Below are 25,144 nucleotides of genomic sequence, written 5' to 3' on the forward strand. Positions count from 1 at the left end.
CTTAATTTACACCTGAATCTCCTCCTGAAGTGGAAGGGCTTCATTCCTCAGGCTTCCAGTGCCCCAGGGTACCAGACCTGACCTCCAGTGGCTGCTCCAGGAGGCCACAGGTCTCCTGGAGGTCCACCATTGTCTCTGCCACCCCTTGTGCCATGGTGGGAACAAAGCAGTGCTGATGTCAGGTCCAACACCCGGGCAAATCCTTTCCACCTATTCGAACAGGGGAAAAACAATCCCACACCAGAACAACAGTATCCTATTCAGTCTTTGCTGGGCTGTGATCTCATGCTTTGCTTGGCCCTCCATGAGCAAGGATACCTTGGGAACGGGGGTTCATCCCGCCTAACTGCTCATAACTACAGCTGTGCTCTCTTCATAGTCAGCAGAGAGATAGAGACACTTCAAAGTGTGGATTATCTGTATTAAACCTCCACTGACGGTAAGAGGAACCCAGCTGACTAGCACACTTACTGTTGTATCCAATTATATAGTTATTTTATTTTTTCTTCTTCCTTTTCCTTCTAGCTAAGACAGCAGGATGACAGACGGTGACACAAATCTCCCAACTATCGAGAGAAAGCTGGGACTGCAGATATGGGGCATAGAGGTACGACAAGAGGCAATGATGGCATATGTCCTCTGCATGTGTGCGTGTGTGTATATGTTTTAAGAAAGAGATATTCTTGAAGTAACCTGAGTAGGAGAAGAGGGTGTTACAGATAAGATGCAATGGGAAACAGGAGACCCAACTTCTCCCTATGTAACTTTCAGCATGTTATTGCTTTGTTTCCTGCTCTGTAAAACAGGGATAATATTGACTAAAGAAATATGAATGTGGTGGGACTGAAGCTGTTCCTCCAGGCTTTCTTACCCACTTCGGGAACCAATGCAAGGCTGCATTAGCACACCAGAAATTAATTACCTGTTTCATCGAGAAGAAGGATTATGCATAGGTAACCTTAGCCTATACCAGCAAATGCCATAGGGAAGGCACCCATTTTTGCAGCAAAGGCATCCCATGGAGTCTATTTGCACTTCATACTTACCTTTCCCACTCTGATCCATGGGTCACTGCAGGGAGAGATACTGCATCTTGCAAGGTCACCTTCTGCTTGTGGTAGTCTTTGCTTTTGGTTCGGAGCCAGACTGTGCTCAATTCTGCCTTTTTCTGGCCCAGTTCACCAAGAACATTACCCTGCAATGAGAGGGGGCTTAGAATGAGGTCCAGAGTCCACTCAGGGGAGCAGTGGGAAGGGGCTCCAGCACGTGTCTCCAAGCGGTGGTGGCCTTCTACAGGTCCCAGCTGTGTTCCAAATATCACAGGGTCTTTGCTTTTCCATTTCTCTCCAAAAACACTGTATTAAGCTTCTTTCCAGAGGATCTGTAATTAGAGACGTGTCAGTTCACAAGGGTCAGGCTGGTATGCTGGGAAGCGAGTCAGGCCACCAGAAGAATGTATGTATGTCTCTAATTCCAGGGAACCACAGAGCCATTTGAAGCCCAGAAGCTGCTTGTGTACTGGTGGGTGGCACATCCAGGCACCTACACTGGGCAGGCATGGCTGGTTAATTGTGCACTTGTACCAGATGAAGTGTGCTATTAGGGTCTGGAGGGTTAAGGGACACAACAGCGTCCTCCAGTCAGTCTTTTCTCAGCACTGCTAGTCGCTATGAATCCCTGGCAAAGTGGTTATCCTAACAAAGCTCTGAAAATTATCCTTGAACTTATGGGTACTGAGTAAAAACCATGCCCCAAAACTAAACCTAGGATGAGATGTGCTCGCTCCTCCGGGAAATTCCCTGCAACTGCAAGCTCTGGAGCACTTCAGCCTGACCTCCAGGTCTTCTTGCTCTAGACCTACAGGATTGCAGAAGGGTAAGGAGACTAAAAAAATCTTGTGAGTCTGTCCAAGCAGCATTATCATTTGCCCCTTCTCACCCCTTAGTACTTTTGGGATTTCCCCCAGAAGTGGCTTTTCCCAGCTCACAAGCACAGCCCTGATTCTTCCTTCTCCAAACCCTGATTGTCACCTTGCTGTTTCATGCACGCCAGCTGTCCTGTTTCACACACATCAACTTCTGATGTTCTAGCAATGACCCAAACACTCATTTTCTTACAGAATATGAAGATGGTTCCTATACCTGAAAAGGCTTATGGGACTTTTTTTGAAGGGGACTGTTACATAATTCTGCACGTAAGTAAGGCTAATAAACATTGGTCTCTTTGGTAGGCAACTGGTTCAACCCTTTTTGTTTAGCTCTGACTTGGATGCTGGGTATCCTCACTGGTGAGAGCAGCACTGCAGGTAAAAGTGGGTGTGCATGTGTGTTCACCATCTAATCATGCACCTGAATTTAATGTGGCTGTTGCAACAACACTGTGTGTCTAGTAAATCAGAAGTCCAGAGGAACCATTAACTTAGTAATTCATTAAAATTATTTATCTTCTAATCAACTGAGTCATGTCCAGATATGCAAAATGGCCAGCAGATTCCTGGTAAACTAAATCAAAGCCCACATTTGCATGACTTACGGGAGTCTTTTGGGGATGTGAGAGGTGGCTGACTGGAGGGTCTCATTTTCAGCAGACAATGTAGGTTATGGAGGTGTGCCACCTACTCTGCGTCATGCAAGCTGCAGAGAGGCTCTGCAGCCCTTCTCAGGTCCCCATTAGGACACTTCATTTGTTCGACCCAAATTTGGTCCACACCTACTTGCAGCCAGCTGAACCCAGGCTAGCCAGAAGCATGAGGAACTTCTGAGAACCAGCTCTACTCTATGGGCGGTGCAAACTGCCTTGTGTTCCTAAAGCTCTGTGAAAGGATGATGTGTTGCCCTCAGTTCCTAGAATTCCTTTCAAATCTCTTCATCTGCATAGATGATGCATCCGTGCCCCATTGTAGCAAAAAACATCCATACGGTGGAAACCAGAAGTATTTCTCACTTCCTGGGTCTGAGTGTCCCTCCTGCAAACATCTCCATCAGTCAAGAGACAGCAAAGCCTCCGCTATCCCACAAGCACCAAATGCATATCCACTATACGTCAAGCTGGGAAAGCAGGCTGGGATAGCGAAGCAGAATGAGTCTTCTGCTCTGATTCACCATGCACATGCCTTTATGCTGCCTTTTGAGTGCTGAATTGATTTGGTAGCAGCCTCCCAAAGACATGCTTAGAGCAGAAGATGAGTGTCCTTGCAAGGAGCTGACTATAGGTATTATTACAGCTTTTGATGCTCACAGGCTAAGCTTATGTTGCAATAGCTTAGCCAGGTAGAAGAGCCCTTAATCAGCCCACTACTCTCCTTTGCATTAAAAATACTCATCTGTGCATCCTGCATTTTCACTGGAGGCTCTCCAAACAAAGATTGTCCACAGAACAATGGGACTTTGATCATCTTCAATAGCAATGTATTAAATGGCACGATTTTGCCACAAATTAATTATCTGTGCCTAGAGGAACTGAGCTGTATTTTATTCAAGTCCTTCTACTGTATTTCACTGTGGTATCACTGCACAAAGCAAATAAACAGAACTTAGTGTCAAATGCAGTTTATAAAATGAGCTTTTATTACCTTTCCCTGGTGTCCATGATAGGATTTAACGCAGTAGGTGCTGAAAAATAACTGGCACAACTCACATAATGATAAGCACACCTGTTCTCAGATCGCTTGCCTCCTCTTTCGAGGCTATTGGGTTTTTCTGTAATAAGATGAATCACAGCACGCACACACAGGCTCACCTTCATTTGGAGTTATGTCTGTTCTGCAAATCAGCAGGAATCCAGAGGCAGTTTGTGTTACTATGTAGTGTGATATGAGAAAGAGAACAGGAAAGAAAGGACAGTATCTCCAGGCAAATAAATAGCAGTGTACGTTACATTTAAAAAGGTGATCTATGAGAAGAGTCTCCTTTAAGTTTTAATATCAAACTCTACAAAAGTAGGACAGATTGAACACATTAATTTTTGTAGTTGCACAGGTTCTCAGTTTTCCTGGATAACAAGAGTTATAAAAGAATATCAGACAGAAACATCCTTCAGTTCAATATGTACCTAATACCCATAAACGATCTCCTGAATAAGGTCCCTGGCTCCAGGCTGAGCTCCCAGGGATCATCCTAAGACTCCGTCCTGTCTCCCCTTGCCCAGAAGAAAGGCAGAACTAGGAAAGGCCCTGGGAAAGGGCTCCATGGTCACTTGGTTTAGCCTGGTCTCCCTGGCCAGCAATATTATTTGAAACACACATATGGGCTGTGTCTTCATAATAGCTCATCTTTCCCACCTCTTCCAGACCAAAAGAACTTCTCGTGGCTCCACTGTGGATTTGCATTACTGGATTGGCAAGGATTCATCTCAGGATGAGCAAGGTGCTGCAGCCCTGTACGTCACCCAGCTGGACAATGCACTCAGGGGGAACCCCGTGCAGCACCGGGAAGTGCAGGGACATGAGTCTGAGACCTTCCAAAGCTATTTCCGCAATGGCATTATGTGAGTAGCATAAAATACCCTGCAACGAGGTGGGTCATGGTCCCTGGGGTTCCCTCTGCTTCTCTACATCTCAGAGCCATCAACATTTCAAAAATCTGAAAAATATGGATCAGCACTGAAATTGGTCAAAATTCAGAAGAAAAATTACCCATTTTGAAAGAATGATTTATAAGCATTGAGTCTGGAACCAGGTCATTCTGTTCTACTGGTCTTTCTCACATATATTTGCAGTAATTGCATCTTAACCTCCCTTTTGTTCACCCTAGGGTCTTCCTTCCCCTCCTCCACACACTTTAGATTAATATGCCCATTCAGGGCACTTCAGACTAATAACCACCTTGAAAAGAAGTGATGCTTTGGCTCACACTGTGAGTAATATTCTTGTAGTGGAAGAAAAGTTTGACTCTGAACTTCTGCCATCTAAAAGATACCATTGAATCAGACCCGTGGTCTTTGCTCACTTTGGGTCTTTGGAAGGTGACTCCAATAGCCATCCTCAAGGAGGACCTTCACTGGCAATAAACAGACTCAGTGCCTTTCTTTTAAACAGCTGAAGAAAACTCAGATGAAAACACATCCTCAATCAATACCCTATATCCCAGTCTGGTTTTTGATACCTCTGTATTGTGCATCTCTACAACCTCTCGTGAGTTTCCTCAGGACTTTTGTGAGACAGAAAAGTGCTTTTACCCTCATCTTAAAGATGAGTAAGGGACAATGAAGGACTAAAATTCAGACCTTCGAAAATACACAGGTTTAGAAGTCTATTTGCCTATCTGCCTCTGAAATCAGTATGAGTTAGACTTCATCTTGGTCTAAACCACATCCCGAAGGTCAATCAGGAAGCCTGAGGCAGAATGAGGAATTAAAGCAGCTCTTTCCCTACCTTGACGGGTGGACTAATCACCAGAGCATCCTTTTGTGGATCTGTTAAACTGGGCCAAACAAGTCTAAAGTACTGTGATTCACTCACATGCCTGACCACATTTGCCAGTCTCTTCCAAGCTATGATAGAATACATACATTACCCACATGGCAGAAACTGTAAGACTCTCAGCAATTGTCTCTTTTTCCCATAAATGGCAATTACATTGTGTCAATTATTACTGTAGTATGAACATTGAATCTGTTTTCTAAAATGGTCTAGGATATGTGGAAGTGGATTAGACATGCCCAAAAACCATTAAAAGGCCTCTGGGACGTCTTTGGAGGACCATATCCTCTCATGATGTGATTGTGTCTTCCTTGCGAAGTTGCACAGAAAGGAGGGGATGGCATCGTGCAGTGAGGCAATACGGTGCTAACAGTGGCTATCGCAAAGTGTGTGTTCAAGGAAGGAAGAACAAAATTGGTACATTAAATCTGAGAGAAAGACAGTGTCCTGTGCCTGTTTACGATGGCATTTTGTTCTACTTATGGTAACGATTTCCTATCTAAGCTTCTTTTAATAGAATGACTATTTTGAAGAAAACCAAATTTTAGCAAAAAGTCTGTTTTCTGCAAAATCTGTTTCATTGTTTAATTGAATGTTTATGGAATATTTCAACTCTGAGATGCCGCTGCCATGGTTAATGGGATTTTCAGTTCAGTTGTGTTATGTTTCCATTGCCATCCCTGACCTGCCTGTTCATCTACACACCTTCTCCCAAGATGCACAACAGCAACACAACACCTGTAACAGGCAGATGGACACCATGAGGAGTCATGGTCTGACCAGGGACCATGAACAGTAGAGTGAGGCAACACAGCATTTGACATTCCATTTTTAGGACTTTGAAATTATATTGGCTCTAGATTTTGCAGTTGTCACCAAAAGCTTGAGATGTTCTCAGAGGATAGAGGGAAAGGTATTTTCTAACCAGCTCTAACTATTCTCTGCTACACAACAGCTACAAGAAGGGAGGAGTGGCTTCAGGATTTAAGCATGTGGAGACCAATATGTACAACATCAAGCGTCTTCTTCATGTCAAGGGGAAAAAGCACGTGTCAGCCACAGAGGTAAGAAGAGGAGCTCTCTCTCCTTATGGATCGTTTCTCCTTGCCTCTTCTCCTACACCCATTTTCAACCAGGTTTGCCTGCTAGATAGCTCGTTTCTGCTCAAGGACCCCTTACTACAGGATAGTTTTCAAAACCTCACTCGGAGGTTTGGTATTATCATGACAGAAGCCACTGGGCTCAGTGAATAGCTAAGTGCTAGAAAAATGAGCATGTCATTGCAGACCAGTTGTTACATCCCCAAGGGCAAGTTTGCAATGGCTGTGACTTGTCTCCTGCAGCTCTTGTTGTCCTCCCCGGTTTGCCAAACCCTTTCATTTCCTCGTGACAGGTAGCGCTTTCCTGGGACAGTTTCAATAAGGGTGATGTTTTCTTGCTGGACCTCGGGAAAGTGCTGATTCAGTGGAACGGACCCAACTGCAGCATTGCTGAGAAATCCAGGGTGAGTACAGGCAAAAGCCACTTAGTTTACTAGTGGTATTTTTTGATGCCTGGAAAAAAAAAAATAGAGAAAGATCACTCAATGTTTGCACAGTGAAAATCTCAGTAAAACCAGCAAGACAGAGATGAACAGAGAAAATTATGGTAAATCATCTACTTGCCCATCTGCTGGTATCAGAGGCCCAGAGAAGTGCTTTTCTCCAGTCTAGACCTGATCTCAGCTTGGGTTTCATGGGCAACCATGGGCACATCACTAGCTCCTGCTCCAGAAAGGCATCCAGCTCCCTCTAGGGAGGTCCATCTCCACCCCTCCGTGCCCTGTAGTTTGCATGACATAGGACTAAAAAGTCAGCAACACTGGTAGGTTTAGCTGCAGTAACTACCCCGGGGTAGATTATTTTTAATGTTTTTTTACAGCATCACAGAGAATTCCAGCTTGGTTAGTATGAGACAAGTAGGGGTACATAACCCAGATGTTGATCCATAGCTCTTAAGGCACTTTGAAAAGGGGTCATTATCCTTATTTTACTGATAGAGGAACCAAGATACAGAGATGTAATAAAGCAAGATATATCAATGGGTCATCAGCAAAGTTGGTGGTCAAACTCATAGCCAGTCATTACATACATTAAAAGGCAGGTGGGTCTGCTCTTCACATGCTGTCACCTGATGAGCTAGGAGAGAGGGAAGCTTCACAGGGAAGGAGATTTTCCAGGACACAGTGGCTAGAGGAGAAGATCCAATAGAGAGTGGAGAAGAGACAAAGAAACCATCAGGACACACAGGAGGGGGAGAAGGTAAAGGGACAGCTGCTGTGAGGAGCAGGCCATGGTTCATCTCAGGCCTGGCAATCAAGCAGGTCATCTCCTAGGTCTAACAAAGAGGGGCCCCTTTCAAAGCTATTGCAGTAAGAGTCATGGAAAAATAGAATCCAATGAAAAATAGATATTTCAGCCTAATTAGTTGCTTGGTATTTCATGCTGTTTTTTTCACAAAAAACATCCACATTTTTTGAATACTTGAAACGTTTAAATGTAAAATGTCACCCCAGGACACGCAGGGTCCTGCAGCTCTGCAGCATCCAGCCTCGTTGTCCTCAGCATGTGTGCGTCTCTCTCCCAGACCATCTCACAAGATCATTGGACCCACTTATGTACAGTCACACGTAGACAACGCCTGTGTGGCTACCGTGTGCCTGTGCCCTGTGGGAGCAAGCACCAGGAACTACTATAATAAGCAATATTTTCCTGAGAGTTAGTTAATAAGCAGGCATTATAGACACATCCCCTTTTTTAATGGCTGAATTTGGAGGACACTAGAAGCCTCAGAGAGCTGTGGACTTGGACTTGGACTGGCTTGGACTATTGGTGCACAGTCATTGTTCTAGGGCTGAGGCTCGCTGAATTTATTGTCTGCATCAGGGCTTACCCCCTGCTGATCCTTGTGCAGGGTCTTGCGCTGGCTCGCAGCATCAGGGACAGTGAAAGAGGCGGCCGTGCTCAAATCGGCATCATTGACAACGAGAAAGACTCCCCAGACCTCATGCAGATCATGAAGATGGTGCTGGGTGAGAGGCGTGGGGAGCTCCGAGATGCCATCCCAGATGCAAAAGCAGATGAGCTGCAGAAAGCAAATGTCCGGCTCTACCAGTAAGTCCAGGAACGGGCTCCAAACCCTATCCTTCCTTATGGCGAGCGCTGTGAAGCCTGACTCCGCTCGGTGACTGTCTTTCAGCGTCTACGAGAAGGACAATGACCTGGTGGTACAGGAGATAGCCACCCGGCCCCTGACGCAGGATCTGCTCCAGCACGAGGTGAGAGAAAGCCATCAGCCCTTACAGCGAGAAAAGGATGCTGTGGCTTGCTTTATTTTCAGCTGAGCACCGGTTTCACCAGGATACCCCATTTCCTGAAAATTATCAGCCCTTCCATCATTCAGGTTTATCAGGTATCCTCTGAAAACAGGAGAGCTTGGCCCCACTACAGCCTCGGTGGCCAGAGGTAGGTGGTGCATTGAAGCTGCTCTAACGAGAGATGACAAATTGACCCTCTCAGCCAAGGCTGATATTATCTTGGCAATCAGAGTTAAGGAGAGCTGCAGGCCAGGAATAAATTTCAGATGGAAATAAGGCTTCTTAATACCTGATGTGTGGGGATAGCCCTCCACCTGCAGAATTCAGAGCAAATAAATGCTCTGCTCACAAAAGGATGAAGATATGTTTTCCTGCTGTAGCAAGTGGCTGGTCTCAGTGACCCACCCTGGAAGGAGAGTCCTTACAGACGCTATGTCCAAAGGCATCCGGAAAACAGAGGCTTTCCTAATATCCTTCTGGCTAAAATTTGGCAGAGAATTGCTCATCCTTAATTCTCTGCAGTGCAGACCAGCCTATTCCAAAACAGTGTTGTACTGCAGGGCTCCAGCTCCCCTATTCACCCTGGTGTCAGCCTTGTTAAACCTCAGTCTCCTTTTACAGGTATTATGAAGCTTTTGCTTTTCTTGTCAAAGTTCAGTTTGAAAAATGAGAAGCCTTTGGTCACACAGTGGGTTGTCAGTTTGGAGCACCAGCTCTCTGCAGTGGAGACAGGCTGCTTGGCAGCCATCTCATCCCCGTTGGGTTCGGGATCCTGCTGCCTTCACAACGATGCAACACTTTTAGCTCCAGATCGGGGACACAAAATAGCTGTGCAGAAGATGTCTCACCTGGACTTTTCCTGCTCCTTTAATAGCAGATTTGGCATAAATGAGCACCACCACCAGCAGTGCTGAAGCACAGCAGGCTGAGGACGATATTTCAGCATACACTTCTCCTGGAGCCTTTTGGAGCTGGTGTTTCTGTTGGTTTAGGAACATCTCTCATGAGATGGTAATGGCCATTTTTGACCAATGCCTGAGAAAAATTCATATTTTAACTCATTACAGTTAAAGGGCAGCTGCCTGGGTCAGGTGTGCTTGCAAAGTCAACGTACCCATGAAGCCCTGCACTGTAGGGTTGATGGTAGCTGTAGTCCATTTATGAACCACAGTAAATCCATCCTCTGTTGCCTCTGCTAATGGTTGCATCAGGGTTAGAGCTCTGCAAGGCAAGGAAATGAGCTAGATCTACATCTAACCTAAATCTTCAAGAAGGATCCAACCTGAGTAGGCTACAAATGAGGACTTTTGCCTGCGCAGAGCTTTTTACGTCTGTTTTTTCTGTTTCACCTCAGGACTGCTACATTTTAGACCAAGGTGGTTTTAAGATTTACGTCTGGAGAGGAAAAGCCTCCAGCCTGGAAGAGAAAAAAGCAGCCTTCACTCGAGCTGTGGTGAGTTGTAATATAGTGCAAACAATGTCGTGGGAGGTTAACTAAGTGCTAATCTAGATCTGACCACTAATTACAATTAAGTGTAGGTCTTGAGGAGCTGGCCTGTGTAATAACAGAGAGAGAAGTCTAAGGGAGGCGTGATGACGTAAATACAAAATTGTTACTCACCAAATTGCGCTAGAACTAAGACCTGCCACTAAAACTAGGAAGAAATTCATTAAAAGAAAGAAAGTATAAAAGAAAATACTTTGTTACGCAGTAAATGGTGGACTTCTGGAATTTGTTGATTCAAGAGATGGTAGAGGCAGAGAGTATCAGAAGGGTTGAGGTGGGATTAGACAAATTCATGGTCAACAGGTCCATAAACCAATATGACAGGGGCTTTTAGATCCTCTCCAATGTCCATGACCCAATATTGTGCATGCTGGGAAAAGTGAAGGGATCACACTGAAAACAGCCACCAAGCTTATGTGTGCTCACTAAACAGCGTCTCTTAATGCCACTGTCCCGGGCAGCACGGACCACTGCTCTGACCCCGAAAGGCATCTCTTGAGTTCCCAACCACGAGTAACACCTTGGGCAAGCCAGTGGGGAACTCGATTACTTGGGCCCTCTGGAAAAGCCAGACGTTTTATGTAGGTGCTGCAAGCCTCACCTGCATGTCCATTACAGGCAACAAGTCTTTTGCAGAACACCAATGGACCTGGGCTGAAGTTCTGCGTGTGAATTTGAAGATGATACAGGGCTCTTCCACTAGGTAGAAAGAGATCTGTTATTAACTGCTATTAATTCAGATCGGCCAACCTGAGGCAAGACCAGGACTCATGTTAAGGTAGAGCACACCAGCATAGTGCCCTGGCACCTATGCTGCTCCTCCAGATGAGCTGCCATGCAGTTATTTTCTGGCAGACCATGCCTCAACACTTCCTTTCAGAAAAAATTAGCCTCAAGGGAGCCTGAGCGAGTAAGGCATTTGGTAGATTTTTTACAAGTTGGCATGTTGAAGTGAAGGCTACAAGGGAACTTAGCTTTTAATTCATCTATTCACTTATGTGAAGACCATAACCAGCAAACTTATCTTACAGTCCTCTATGCTCATTTCAAAAGCTTAACTCAGACGCTTTTTAATAGGCAATCAGCTCTGCAAATTCTGGCCCTGAGCTACGCATGTAGAACAAAAGATATCTCCTTCTTTCAGTGTGGCAGGTGGGAGGGATGGGAAGACCATCTGCTCTGCTTTTCCCTGCGGGTAGCGTGTGGCTGCAGTATTTACAGCAGAAGACGAATGCTTAGAAGCCCATAATCAGGCTCCTTCACTGAACCACGGCTGTCAGCACTGTACCTACAGGTCATCCTGGAACCTGCTGAGATAAACACAAGAGCAGTTCCCAAAACTGAACAATTACTTTGGCATTCTGGCAGAATACAGGTCGTTTTCTTCCCTCTCATATTGTAACAAGCACTTCTGCTGAAGTAGTCTTTTAACTCAATAGTAGGTCTATTGCAAAGAAATAACTTGTTTTTAGGGAGGAAAAAAAAAAAAAAAAACAGAGATTTGTGAGAGTTTAGTCCCTTGAGAACACACCTCATGCTCTGGGATACTTAGCTGGCTCCATCCCTTCACTACCTTGGCATACATGCTGTCTATCATACCACAGGGAGGACAGTCTTCCTGTTTTAGAGAGGGACAAAAAGTTTGAAGACAAGCAAAGAACTGAAATAGGCTCTTGGGTCATAGGCACACGCCATCACTGCTCCCTCCCCTCCACTCCTAGATCAATCACCAGAAGCCTTCTATGGAGCTGTCTGAGATAGAGGAGGATAATTAGACCCACTGAGTGAGATTTTCTTCCAGACTAAGATGCCATGTGGAGATTAAGTTTAGGACGTGATCCAGGTGACCAGCCTTTAAGGGTAGGGTTCAGTCCCCTAAACACAGAAATAAACATGGATACTACAGTGAGACCTTGTAGACACCTCCGTTTATAAGTCTGAATGCAAATCATCATGAATGCAAATTCAATGGGGTGAATCCTGCCTTTGGTCATGCCACTGTGTTCAGTGGGGGACGTTCACTCTTTGGGCTGGTTCAGGCCCACATCCCTCTTCTCATGTCTGTAAAAAGCTCGGTGTGTTCCCACTAACGGCCTTTTTCAACTCCACTAGGGTTTTATCCAAGCCAAAGGCTATCCTTCATCCACCAACATTGAAGTGATCAATGACGGAGCAGAGTCAGCCATGTTTAAACAGCTCTTCCAGAGGTGGACAGAAAAGGACGAAACACAAGGACTGGGCAAAGTCTACACTACTGGCAAAACTGGTGAGCATGTTTGTCCTGGATTTGGCTTTCCTACATATGCTAAGCAACAGCCGAGGGAACATCATTCACATTAACTGTCTCTTGCCCTCAGTATCTTGAAAATCTAGTGCACATTCTTCTCATGCCTTGTATTTTCCACCTTCTTCAATAGATGCAAAGGATTCAGGAACTGAACAACATTCAGAACTGCTGAGGCTTCTTGTATGAACCAAACTGCCACTTATTCCAAATGTAAATGTTGGCAGAAGATCACTCTCGTCTGAAAAATTGTATGCAAAACTTCACACTTGCAGAACTTCCTAATTTTCTTTATAAAGGGCTAATGCTGAACCTGATAAGGAAGCCTTGAACAACATTCTGCTTTCATTTACACTGGCATCCACCCAAGACCCTCCTGACGTCAATGGAATTATTCTGTATTTACACCGGGTGTAAACGGTGCCTCAGTTTATCATGCTGCTGAAGTGAATATTACAATGCATTAACCCCAAAGAGTAAACAATACCAAAGAGGAAGAACTTGTTGATGAATGGTGGGATGGTGACAGAGATGCTGAATGTCTCCATCAATAATAGCTTGAGAGCTGCAATTGTCTTTGTCTTGCAAGTTCTCTCTTTTCTCTCCACCTCTGTCTCTCTCCATGCTGTCCATAAATACTCTCTTTCTTTATCATGAGCTGGAGAAATGTAGCCATTTTATTTCTGAAAGCGACATTTTAAAAGGAAAGAAATGTGTATAGATTCAGAAAACAATTATGAATTTTCAGTCAGGAGTCAACTAATATTTTTACCAGCCAGCCATCACTGGAGCGCGCTATATGGCCAGTTGCCCACCTGTAACAGGTCAACACTGGAGTGTGCGAGCTCTTGCATATTCCAAAATCAACATTGGCTTACTGGTGGCAAGACTGGCTTCTTGCAACTGTGGACCGGGTTTTTCTCACGTGTGTAATGATTGTGTGTGTGCATGAGGGTGATCGGAGGGTTTGTATGTTATTGTGCATTCACTGGGTTCTTGTTTTTATTCTGCTGGTGCATGCAGCCAAGGTGGAGCAGGTGAAGTTTGACACTACTCAGCTCCACGCCAGACCAGAGCTAGCTGCTGAGCAGAGAATGGTAGATGACGCTTCTGGGGAGATAGAGGTGAGAGAGCTCCTTTTTCTGACAGAGGATGCGATAATCAGTGTGTTTCCAAACATCTCTGCCTTTTCACACACAGCAGCTGTAGGAAGCTGTGAAGGTGTGCTCACCTACCCTCCCCAAGGAAGCAGGGCTCCAGCCAGAGCTTGCAAACTCTAATGAATGCAGCAGTTACAGGAGCACAGGGGCATTTCTCCTCCAACCCATGACCAGTGGAGCAAAGCAGTCACCAAGGTGACTCCTCTCCTGCCATGTGTGTGGGTCATGAGACTGATACAGTCAACCCCCTTCTCACACTGTGTCCCAGTTAGGCCCATATCAACCAAACCTGTGCAGAGCAGAGGCCACGCTCCCATTCTTGTGGCCTCCCATGGAAGATGGGACAAGTCATTGTGGGACATGGTTTAATGGGCATGGTGGTGTTAGTTGATGGTTGGACTTCATAATCTTACAGGTCTTTTCCAACCTTAGTGATTCTGTGATTCTGTGATTCTGCGATGGAGCTGGTTGAGAGAGGGGCTGTGGGGCTGAGAGGGACCGGAGGTTGCTCCTCCTTGAGGGCCACCGACTGCTGAAAGTCCATTAGCAGCACATGTGTTGTGACAGTCACTTGGAGAGACCTGACTTTGACAGCAAGCACTTAATCAAGCTGGGGGAATATTAGACTGGCATCCAGGAGAGAGAGGAAGGGTTCTCTTTCCAACTGAAGACCTGAACTTCAGTGGTCTGTTAGCAAAGGGGCTGTGCTCTGTCTTCATGTTGACTCCACTGCTGCTCACCAAGATGTTTCTTTCACTAGGTGTGGAGGATTGAGGACTTGCAAATGCAGCCAGTGAATCCCAAGACATATGGGCAGTTCTATGGTGGTGATTGCTACCTGGTCCTCTACACCTACCTGAGATCAGGCAGGCCTCACTACGTCCTCTACATGTGGCAGGTAGGTCAAACCAAAGCAGAAGGGACGGTTGTGTGTCTGCTGGAAGCCTGAAACTGAAGGAAGCAATTACATGCAAAAATCCCAAGCATCCAGGAGAACTCACATGCTATTTGCTCATCAGTTGTCCACTGCAAATATCCCAAGTCGTGCTTTGTAGGCAGCGTGGACACTCTGAGCCCAGTCTGGCATCGGACTGAGCGCCAGCAATGTCAGACAGAAATAGTGAAGGATGACAGTGCTGAGGTCAAACTTTGTAGTCTTTCAGATCGTCCTTTAAAGCCTCAGCTCTTGGAGTCATTTGAGTATATGAATATCTCTGCTTTCCTTTTTAAAGTATATTTTCCACCCCTGGAACGCAGAGAAAAGCTTTGAAAATGGGATGCTGGAGGCTCCTAAACCAGAATGCAAATGAAATTCAAACATCTTGTAGTTTTATCTCTCATCTCATTATATTGTGTGCAGGGCTTGGGATTGACAAGATGTTACATTGTGCAGAGCTTTATACCCTTCATCTCATCATGTTGCATGTGGCATCTCTCTTCCGCAGGGTCGCCATGCCTCTGTGGATGAAATCACTGCCTGCGCCCTCAATGCCATCGAGCTGGACAAGAAGCATGGGGATGAGGCTGTGCAGGTGCGCGTGACAATGGGCAAGGAGCCCACACACTTCCTGGCGATCTTCAAGGGCAAGCTGGTCATTTACGAGGTAACACAGCTTTGTGCGCATGGGCAATGGAAGGTGCAAGCACCAATGATGGCTTGGCAGTTGCAATGGCAATAGTCCAGAAAAATGGGCTGATACTCAGGAAAGGAGCCTGCCAGGTCTGCATGGGCTAGCAGATGGAAGTGGTGGAACATTTCTACTACTTCCCAAGTAGTCTGAATGCCATATGTGTAAACACAGTCCTGGACTGACCCAGACTCAGCTGTCCACCCCTGAGCTCCAGCGTTAATGTGTGATGTCCTTTCCAACTCTATCCCAAAATATTTTGAACAGTTACAGTAAGACAATCATCCTGTGAAAACAGATACCACTGCCCAGAGAGGGTCCTCCAAAATGCCCTACACTTACATGATTTGAATTGCCCCTGCCTGAATTATACGCATTAACTACTAACTCACTTCACTTGCTGCTTTGGCTGCTGACATCTGTGGTGCAGACATTGCAAATGGCTGAGGAAGAGGAGGGCTGCCCTCAGCTCTCAGTGTTGGTCCCACCATACAGACTCCACGGCAGATGTTCAGCTAAGCCAAGCACAGCTGGAAATCAGAGTCCAGCTGCCTTGCCCAGTTTATATGGCAAATGCTTTGCAGACCCTAAGATCTGCTCACATTGAACTTGAGCATCTTGACAGGAGCTGGTCAAGACTCAGACTAATCAGGGAGAGATGTGGAAGTTATGCCATGTGGGTTTTATTCTGACCTGGAACCAGAAGGTATTTGGCTCTGTGCAGGATCATGGTCTGTCATTGCAGCAGGGCGGAGGGCTGTGAGCCCAAAAGCCTTCTTCCTCAAATCAGTCGCACTCTGGATTTGCGTGTCCTCCTCACCTCCCAACACCATCCTTCCCTCTGTTTCCTTGCAGGGTGGCACGAGCCGGGCTCAGAAAAGCACACCCGAGCCAGCGATCCGCCTCTTCCAGGTGAGGGGCACAGATGAGATAAACACAAAGGCCACGGAGGTGCCAGCCCGGGCCTCCTCGCTCAACTCCAACGACGTCTTCCTGCTGACGACCAGCCAAGTCTGCTACCTGTGGTGCGGGAAGGTGAGACCGCAGTGATTCCAGGGGAGGCAGCTGAAGGGAGCCGGAATTGTTGATGTGGGGCTTGAGTCTCCTACCTCCGCTGAGCTGTGGAGCTGTATCCTTGGGCAGGTAGCCCATTAATTTCAATGGAGGAAGGTACACCCAGGAGAAGGCTCTGTCTGTGGAGGATCAGCAGTAACACAGCCCTCTCTCTACAGAAGTAACCCATTTTGGGGTTCACCTCACCTTATTTTAGCTCTTCGTACAGCTTTCAGCTGAATAAAGAACCCCGTGTTCTCCAGCTGTAAGAAATTAGCCAGGATTAGAGCATATTCATTTATCCTGTTTTAGTCACGTCTTTCAGGATGAGATGGTAGATCAAACTGAAGCAGAAGGGTTGCCCACAGAAGTTGCATGTGTTCAAGGTCAGCTTGGATGGGGCTTTGAGCAACCTGATCTAGTGAAAGATGTCCCTCCCTGTGGCAGGGAGGTTGGACTAGAAGTTCTTCAAAAGTCCCTTCCAACCCAAACCATTCTATGATTATATGAGTTTTGTCCCAAATGCCATTGGCTGCACTGAATGTCCCTTCAAGGACTAGAAATGGATTCTGAGTGACCAGCTCAGATGAGACCCTCAAAAGCATTCAAGCAGGTCTAAAACCCTCCAGAGGAAGGTAGGACCAAACCAGCTGTTGCCCACAGATAAGTTTTGCCAGTCTGTCCCTAACTCCACCCCAATCTTATGTCCTGAACACAGGGATGCAGCGGAGATGAGAGGGAGATGGCAAAAATGGTAGCTGACATCATTTCCAAACGGGACAAGCACACCATTTTGGAAGGACAAGAACCAGCAGAGTTCTGGGAAGCCTTGGGAGGCAAAGCACCTTATGCCAGTGAAAAGAGGTAATAGTGACCTGCTTGTTCCTCCGGGCTTGGCCAGGCAACATTAATCAAGGGATCAAAACTTTGCTGGAAAGTGAGTAAGCACTTGGATACCATCTCCTCACCAAAAGGAGCACCAGGTCAGAATATCGCCAAAAGCTTGGTCAGAAACCACACCAAGGTGTCTCTTTCCTAGTTTTTGGGTCAGGCCTTCTGTGAAGTAGGAGCTCCAGATCCAAACCCTGCAGACAAGGGTATGCTACACCCTCCTTTCTCCACAGTAAATCCATCCCATACCTTGTCGTAAGGGCTACATGAACCACAAGCTCCATTTCCAGCCATTATTAGCTTTATGGGCAGCCCCAGAAGATTCATGAAACTAAAACTGCTTTTGAACAACCTGGATTTCTCCAGCCCTCTGGGAACGTGATATGTTCCTTTGCAACCAAGTGGTCTGATGTGGCTTTCACCTGACAGCAGGCTCATGTCCACAAAGAGAGAAGGGTTCTGCTTTTGACCTCTTTGGGTGGAGAAAAAGTTACCTTTAAAAATTGTTAAAATGGTCCGAGAATCCCCTAAGATGTGACATTGCCTGACCTTCAGGCCCTCAGATGAGCATCACCATGTTCCCACCTCTTCCATCAAGGTCATGACAAGTAGTGGCAGGGCCCCGTGGTAAACCACAAGGCAAAGGTTTCCATCTCTTGCTTTTTCTTTCCCTGCCATGCATGAGGAAGGTTTCAAGAGCAAAACACACACTACCAGCCTCGTCTCTTTGAGTGTTCCAACCAGACGGGTCGATTCATCATGACGGAGGTGGTGGGCTTCTGCCAGGAAGACTTGGACGAAGATGATGTCATGCTGCTAGACACCTGGGAAGAGGTCAGCACTGACTCCCCTTCCTCTTCCCCTCAGACATATTTTCAAAGAGGTTATGGCTTAATTTGTTTGAATCCATCATTCAATGTGAAACCGAGGGCAATATGCTTTCTGTCCCATCTCCAAACCCTTCACAATGCTCGGTCAGACAAGAAGGCGTATGTCCAGTATTTCTCACCCAGGTACAAAACACAAGTGAGGTGGTATTGCTAGCCTTGTTTCAGGAAGGAGGAAACGGAGACACCTGGTCCATGCCTTGCTCCAAGGCAAGATGAGCTAGACCTGCTCCAGCCTTTGCCAGCTCACACAAGGGGGTGGCACCCAGAAACCCTCCCCCTCCTTTCCCAGCTCCAATGGTGAGGACTTGCTTTACACTACTGGAAACTGACTCCGAGGGATTTGCTTTCTAAGGCCGTTTGATTTTTTGGTCATCCAAAGACTGAGTTTAGCTACCTTGAAGCATGTGAGAGCTGTTTTCTGAAATATTTCTCCTTTGGGCCTGTCTCAAAAGCAAAATCCTTCTTGGCTGGGGGGAAATCTGGGATCAGAATCACAGGGGACTATTGGGAAACAACAATTCCTGGCTTATCTCTGCTTCAGCTGGCAGGGGTGAACAAACAGCCATGTCTGCACAGGTCCTAACTACTTACTTCAACACTTCCTCTCCTTGCAGATCTTCCTTTGGGTTGGCAAAGCCTCCAACACCTATGAAAGGAATGAGGCAATTGCCTCAGCCAAGGAATATCTGAAGACCCATCCGGCAGGGAGAGACTTGGCAACTCCAATAATACTGGTGAAGCAGGGCTATGAACCCCTCAACTTCACAGGATGGTTCAACGCTTGGGACCCCTACAAATGGAGCGTAAGTTGCTGGAAAAGCCCTGTGGTGTGCACATGTGCCCAGTGGTGCTTAAAGGGTGTTGCTGTCAGTGAACATAGTTCTGTGGTGTGTGGAATGAAACCTCGCTATGACATGTCCTGAGCTTCACGGTTTCCTGGTGATACCTGAGCAGCTTCTACTCCTTTGCCAGCAAAAAGTACCTGTTTGGTGAAACTGAGGCTTTTGCAAATATAAGTAAATGTGCTTGAATTCACAATATTCACATTTTTATTTTTAAAAAGACTGGGTTCCAAATCAGGTTTGTGATTTCAGCCAAAAAATGGGTTGGGGGTACTAGTAGTAAAAAAGTTCAGAGTGAAAACAGAAGCACCCCACATCATAAAGGAAATAATTGAAAAAAACCTGTTCATTGTTCAAAATGCAGCCACAGAGAAAAAATTATGACCTATCTTTAAGGGCAAACTCTGGCAAAATGAAAGATGCAAACAGACAGGTCCCATACTAAGGTTTGCAGACTTCCCATCAGAGCCCAGGAGCTCCTGAGCAAGGTCACCCTTGGTCCCTACAAAAAACTTTCTTCTCAAAAGATGATTTACAAATACCAGCTCTCTGCTGTACAGAAACAGAAACCTGCCCCAGGAGTTGCCTGGTAAAGAGTGAGGTCCTTTCTCTCCTCTTTCAAACACACAGCCTTCAAATCACAGAGTCACAGAATCACTAAGGTTGGAAAAGACCTGTAAGATCATCAAGTCCAACCATCAACCCAACACCACCATGCCCACTAAACCATGTCCCGCAATGCCACAGGGCATCATCTCAGGAGTAAAATGTGGAGCAGAGATTTGCTCATGCTGCCAGTGCACGGGGCCCCACCACGTGTTATCCAGACCCAGTCTCCACCCCTGGTTGTGGACAGCATGGTCGGATGGAGGATGGAAGTAGGAGCAATGCACTAACCCCGTGCAGACCATGGACCAGCCATCCAGCCAACCTGGGGGCACAGAGTGTATCGGGAATAAAGGGCAGTCGTGAAGGGGTTTTCGTAGTTAATAGAGCCAGTGTATTGGTTCATAGCAAACAGCGGAGTGGAAGCAATGCTGCCAGGCTGTGCACCTAAATTCCTGCCACCCGATGGCACTGGTGTGTATGGCTTAAGAAAAAAAAAGAGAAAGATGATGGGCAGCTGGGAAAAGCTCAGCTCCCAGGTGGTATTTTACCAGCCCCTTCCCCAGTGAGATCATCCCCTTCTCGCTCCTGCTTTATTCTACGAACATCAGTGTTCAGCCAGTTCACAAGCAATCCCATCTTCTGGTTGCCCAAAGGGCTGTGAGTGAAGTCCCATGCTGGAGCCTGCAGGTAGGACAGCCGGGGCAACGGGGTGAAGGTCCCCAGGGGACTTCACACTACAGGAAATCTCATGCAGAGATACATATTTTTTTCCTGTATCTGGGCTTGCATCATCCTTCTTTGCAACCGGTGTGATGATAGAAAGCCTGTCCTGACAGCTGGATTTGGACAGATCAGACAGCAACTCCCAGAGCACTATCCCTTAAAACACTGTTGATGCTTAGAACGAAGGTCAAAACTTGTTTTTTTTCTGAGGAACTGCTGAAAAACAAGGATACAGCTCATAAAATACGTGCCTCTAAAAATATCCCCTGTAGGCAGCTTCAGCAACTACAGACAACCAATCCAAACTGTTGACATCCCAGAAACATCTGGGGTGTGTGTGTGTGTTCATTGCCCAGTTTTGGGTCTAAATCTGTTTGCTCTGCAGTCCGTGTGTTTATGTTGTTTGTTCTTGTTGGGGAACTTTGTTGGATGATTCTGTTAAGAACTGACATCTCCTGGCTGCTTAGGAAAACACAGTCATCAGCTTTGCCAATATATCCAGTATATTCCTTTTTCAGGAAATAAGAGGTAGCTGGTAAAACATGGCACCAAACTACAAGAAGTCAGGGATTGAGGCTTTGAAAAATCAGTTGCTTTAGCTAAATGAATCAGGGAAGGGAAAAAAAAGGAATATTACTTTTTCTGAAATAGCAAGATTCATTTAAAATTTAAAAGATTTAAATCCAGCAGTAAATACAGTTTCTCTTTATTTGCCTTCTGCTCTCTGACATCTTTAAATTTCCTATTTGGCCTGTTACTATACAACTGCAAAGGCTAAAGTCCATTTGTTTCTTTGTTTTCAAGTGAAAGCTCAGATTCTGGCACAGTGTCCTGATTCCAGGAGCTGGGGATTGCCGGAGGCACCAGCTGCCACCTCAATGGGCACCACTGGGCTTTAAAATTCATATGATCTCCTGACCTCGTTAGAGAACAGGGGCATGTGCTAATTAAAGGTGGCCCGTGCTTCTCACAACTCTTTTTACCTTTAGGATGGCAAGTCCTATGAGGAGATGAAGAACAGCTTAGGAGATGTGTCGGCTATAGCCGAGATCAAAGTGGTGAGTTGCTTCTGGACCATATGGGTTTAAACACCACCGTGGCCCCCAGCCTGTTCGCATGAAGGAGAGGATATAATGATCAGAGCAGGCACAGGGACCTCGGGCTGCCGGGATCAGAGCTGGAAGGAAGTGTCAGGGGCTTTGAACCAGGAAAGATAGCAAGTCAGGGAGGGGTATACAGGTAATTTAGACGTTTGAGACATGGCAGATACCTAATCTCACCTTCTGTCCTCCCACACACACCTTCCCCTGCTGTTACCTTCACAAAAATGAGACTACTGTAAGTATCTTCAGTTATTTCTAAGGGCTCTGTCGTGGTTTAACCCCGGCTAGCAACTAAGCACCACACGGCCGCTCTCTCACTGCCCCCCTGTCCCAGCGGGATGGGGGAGGGAATCGGAAAAGTAAAAGCGAGAAAGCTCGTGGGTTGAGATAAGAACAGTTTAATAAATGGAATGAAATAAAATAAAATAATAATGATAATGATAATGATAATGATAATAATAATAATAAATTGTAATGAAAAGGAAAATAACAAGAACAACAAAAAAAACCAAACAAGAAAGACAAGTGATGCAAATGAAAACAATTGCTCACCACCCTCTGACGGATGCCCAGCCTGTCCCCAGGCAGTGGTCCCCTGGCCAGCTTTCCACCTAGTTTATGTACTGAGCATGACATCACATGGTGTGGAATATCCCTTTGGTCAGTCGGGGTCAGCTGTCCCGGCTGTGTCCCCTCCCAACTTCTTGTGTACCTCCAGCCTACTCGCTGGTGGGGTGGGGTGAGGAGCAGGAAAGGCCTTGAGGCTGTGTGAGCACTGCTCAGCAGTAACTAAAACATCCCTGCTTTATCAACACTGTTTTCAGCACAAATCCAAAACTCAGTCCCATACTAGCTACTATGAAGAAAATTAAATCTATCCCAGCCAAACCAGCACAGGCTCTCCTCAGTGCTGTGCTTTTAGCCGTCCTAACATCAAGAAGTAACATTGATGAAGGTGCTAGACTAATGTTTTAGTTTGGACTTTCTCCTTGCTGCTTTGGAGCAACAGACCAAGCGAAGTCTGTGCTGGAAACAGTCCCCCCCCAACCCCAACAGAGTGAAAGATCCTGGGATAAGCCCCAAGTTGCTCTGCCAGAGCTTCTTGTCTTGACAGGTTTTCCTCCATTTGGCAGGACCTTAACAACATCAGCCTGAACAAGAGAACCCTCAGCATGACCAACTTGGCCGGTTCAAGTACGGCAAGTGCCCCCCCAGAGTATAAATCACACTTCAACCACAGCGACAGCAACAGCTACAGCAACAGCAGCAACTACAACAGCAACAGCAGCCCTGCCCTGGTGCCCAACGGTGAAGGAATTTACTCCCGAGAGGTGCTGATGAACAAGACGGTGGATGAACTTCCAGAAGGCGTGGATCCCACTAAAAAAGAGGTGACAGTGTTACTGGTTTGATGCCTTTGTAGCTTAACCTGGAACTTAGTCATTGGCTAAGTGTGCTGGTACTTTAGGCTATTAAGTCCTGCTTCAGGCTCAAGGAGATGCTGGCTGGACACATAGGTCTCATCAAAAAGTGGGAGCTTCATGTGAGAGGAAATTGTAGTAGTTTTACCCTAGTTGAAGGGTTTGGTTTGTTGTTTTTTTTTTTTTTTTTAAGAAAAATTAATTTTAAATAGCTAATTTTCAAACTATTTTCTTCTGGTAGAGCTGTTTAATTCTGCCACCCAACCTCTGTCCTTGTAGGGACAGAGACTCAAAAGTATAGCTCCTGCAAGACGAGGTGACACAGCTGAGAATGAAGCCAGGAGTTGCATTTTGCTTTGTTTGTTTTAATTTGAAACTCCTTCCAGAAGGGATCTCTTTTTTTTTGTCAGAAAGCTTGCATTTCAGCAGAGCCCATCCAGGGACAGGGAGCGATGTCACATCTCCAGTTTCGGACCAGCCCGAGGATGTTAGCAACATCTGTAACTGAGTCCAAGCAAGCCAGTTGAGGGGACACAGGGGGCCGATTCCCTCTACTCTCAAACAACCCATGTTTGACCAATATCTTGCCCCAGCAGATCTCCTGGCAAAGGCCAACACCCACAGCCAGAGAGCTGATCCACAGCCGGGCCAGCAGCTCTGCCCCGCGGCAATGCCCATGTGCTAATGGTCGTGTTTCAGCCGGGCTGTACATGAGTGCTTTCTTCTACCCAAAATGCCAGGGAAAACTCAACCTCCATTTCCCACAGGGTCTTTCTCAGTATCATTGATGAGCCCACTATCTACAAAACTTTCTGTCTTTCCAGCAATGGGAGTGAACATTTCCAGTGGAATAGTCTGGGGGGCAACTGAGCAAGGGGGAGATGCTTTCACTGTGCATCACTACCTAAGAAACCACCCAAAACTTTGGCCAGCAGAACTTCTCCGACGCACCATTAATTGTCCTGGCCTCAGTATGATTAGCGGGGACCAAATTCCAGCAAGAGCATGCTAACCCCTCAAAACCAGAGCACCCCTTTGGTCTGGGGGGCTTTTATTCCCCTGGTGCTTTGAGAAGCGGGATGAGGAACAGTTGCTGGGACGTTCCACATCCCACCGCGAGGACAGGCAGCAGGACAGGAGCTGTTGGCCTGGAGTCAGGGGTCAGCACTGGCACAGTGAGGAAGGGATGCAGCTGATGGATGTGTCAGTCTCTGCAAAAGCCAAAGCTGACCTCTCCTTGCTCTCTCCTCCTGCTGCAGTACTATCTCTCTGATGCTGATTTCCACGATATCTTTGGGAAGTCCAAGGACGAGTTCTACCAGATGCCCAAATGGAAGCAGCAGAACGAGAAGAAGCAGTGTGGACTCTTCTGAGACCGCAGGGGCCATCTGGCATCCAGTGACTCTGGGACCAACCCTCACTCTCTTAGGAGCTGCAGGGAAGAAGTACAGACTCCATGAACCCAACCCAACATCTCAATCAGGCCAAGCTCCAATGCAGTTATTCCAGCAGCCACTGTTAGGGGGATGGCTCCTTTCTCCCTCTAAACCCTGAACCTTGAACCCAAGGAGGCAAAACCTTTTGTGGAAATTACTTTGCAGGACGTTTTTGCTTCTTTTTGACACTTTATTGCTGATAGCCATGAAGACAAGTGTGTGTCACACAAACGTATTGTAGCCTCTTCTTTCCTTTCCCTTTTGCAAATTGCCACATGCACAAGGTCATGATCTGCCTTCATATGTAGAAGTTTAAAATTAGGCAAAACAAGGGCCACTTGCAGCTGCTATGTAAATTCTGGGTGGGGAGAGGAGGGGGAAGCCCTAAGAGGACAGAGGGGGAGCCTTGGGGACCGGAAAAAGGTAACGGAGTAGCCAGATGTGTGATGGGGTAGCCCATGGAGTGACCCCAGCCAGTTCTGCCCCTTCGCACCTTGTAGAAAAGCTACTTGCCAAAGAGCAGCAAGAATCAGTTGTAGACTAACATGCATAGTCCAGTGCAGGTAAAACAAATGAGAACCTGCTTGGAAAAAACCCACTTATTAAGAATATATTTATTAGCTGCTCTATTTCAAGAGGATGATGAGACTAAGGGCTAGAGACAGCTGTTGATTTTGACTGCCAGACAAGACTCTGATTAGCTTTTTCTCATTCAGACAACATCTCCAATCCCACCTGGCCTCCCTGAACATGACTGGGTGTAGGCCATCGTAAGAGTCCACCTGCCTGCAGACCAGAGGCTTGAGGAAGCCAAGAGCGTTAT

General features: G+C 46.4%; 1 protein-coding gene across 1 annotated transcript; it reads left to right on the forward strand.

Moving 5' to 3' along the window:
* The first annotated feature begins 538 nt into the window (after window positions 1–538).
* Window positions 539–24,258, forward strand: VILL (villin like). The gene is made up of 20 exons (XM_059818437.1): window positions 539–607; window positions 2,120–2,194; window positions 4,289–4,485; window positions 6,375–6,483; window positions 6,813–6,923; window positions 8,372–8,571; window positions 8,657–8,735; window positions 10,129–10,227; window positions 12,394–12,547; window positions 13,589–13,689; window positions 14,486–14,623; window positions 15,171–15,329; window positions 16,209–16,388; window positions 17,125–17,270; window positions 17,987–18,131; window positions 18,802–18,990; window positions 21,351–21,419; window positions 21,761–21,772; window positions 22,598–22,855; window positions 24,145–24,258. The coding sequence occupies exons 1-20, from the start codon at window positions 539–541 to the stop codon at window positions 24,256–24,258; spliced, it is 2,604 nt and encodes an 867-aa protein (XP_059674420.1).
* Window positions 24,259–25,144: the final 886 nt, after the last annotated feature.

Source organism: Gavia stellata, chromosome 6 (assembly GCF_030936135.1).
Source record: "Gavia stellata isolate bGavSte3 chromosome 6, bGavSte3.hap2, whole genome shotgun sequence".
Lineage (NCBI taxonomy): Eukaryota > Metazoa > Chordata > Aves > Gaviiformes > Gaviidae > Gavia > Gavia stellata.

Bases quoted from the DNA above. Each gene is read 5' to 3' on its own strand.
- VILL (XM_059818437.1), top strand. From the start codon at position 539: ATGACAGACGGTGACACAAATCTCCCAACTATCGAGAGAAAGCTGGGA. The intron at 8,572-8,656 runs GTAAGTCCAGGA...ACTGTCTTTCAG, and splicing joins GCAAATGTCCGGCTCTACCA to CGTCTACGAGAAGGACAATG. The intron at 22,856-24,144 runs GTGACAGTGTTA...CTCCTGCTGCAG, and splicing joins TGGATCCCACTAAAAAAGAG to TACTATCTCTCTGATGCTGA.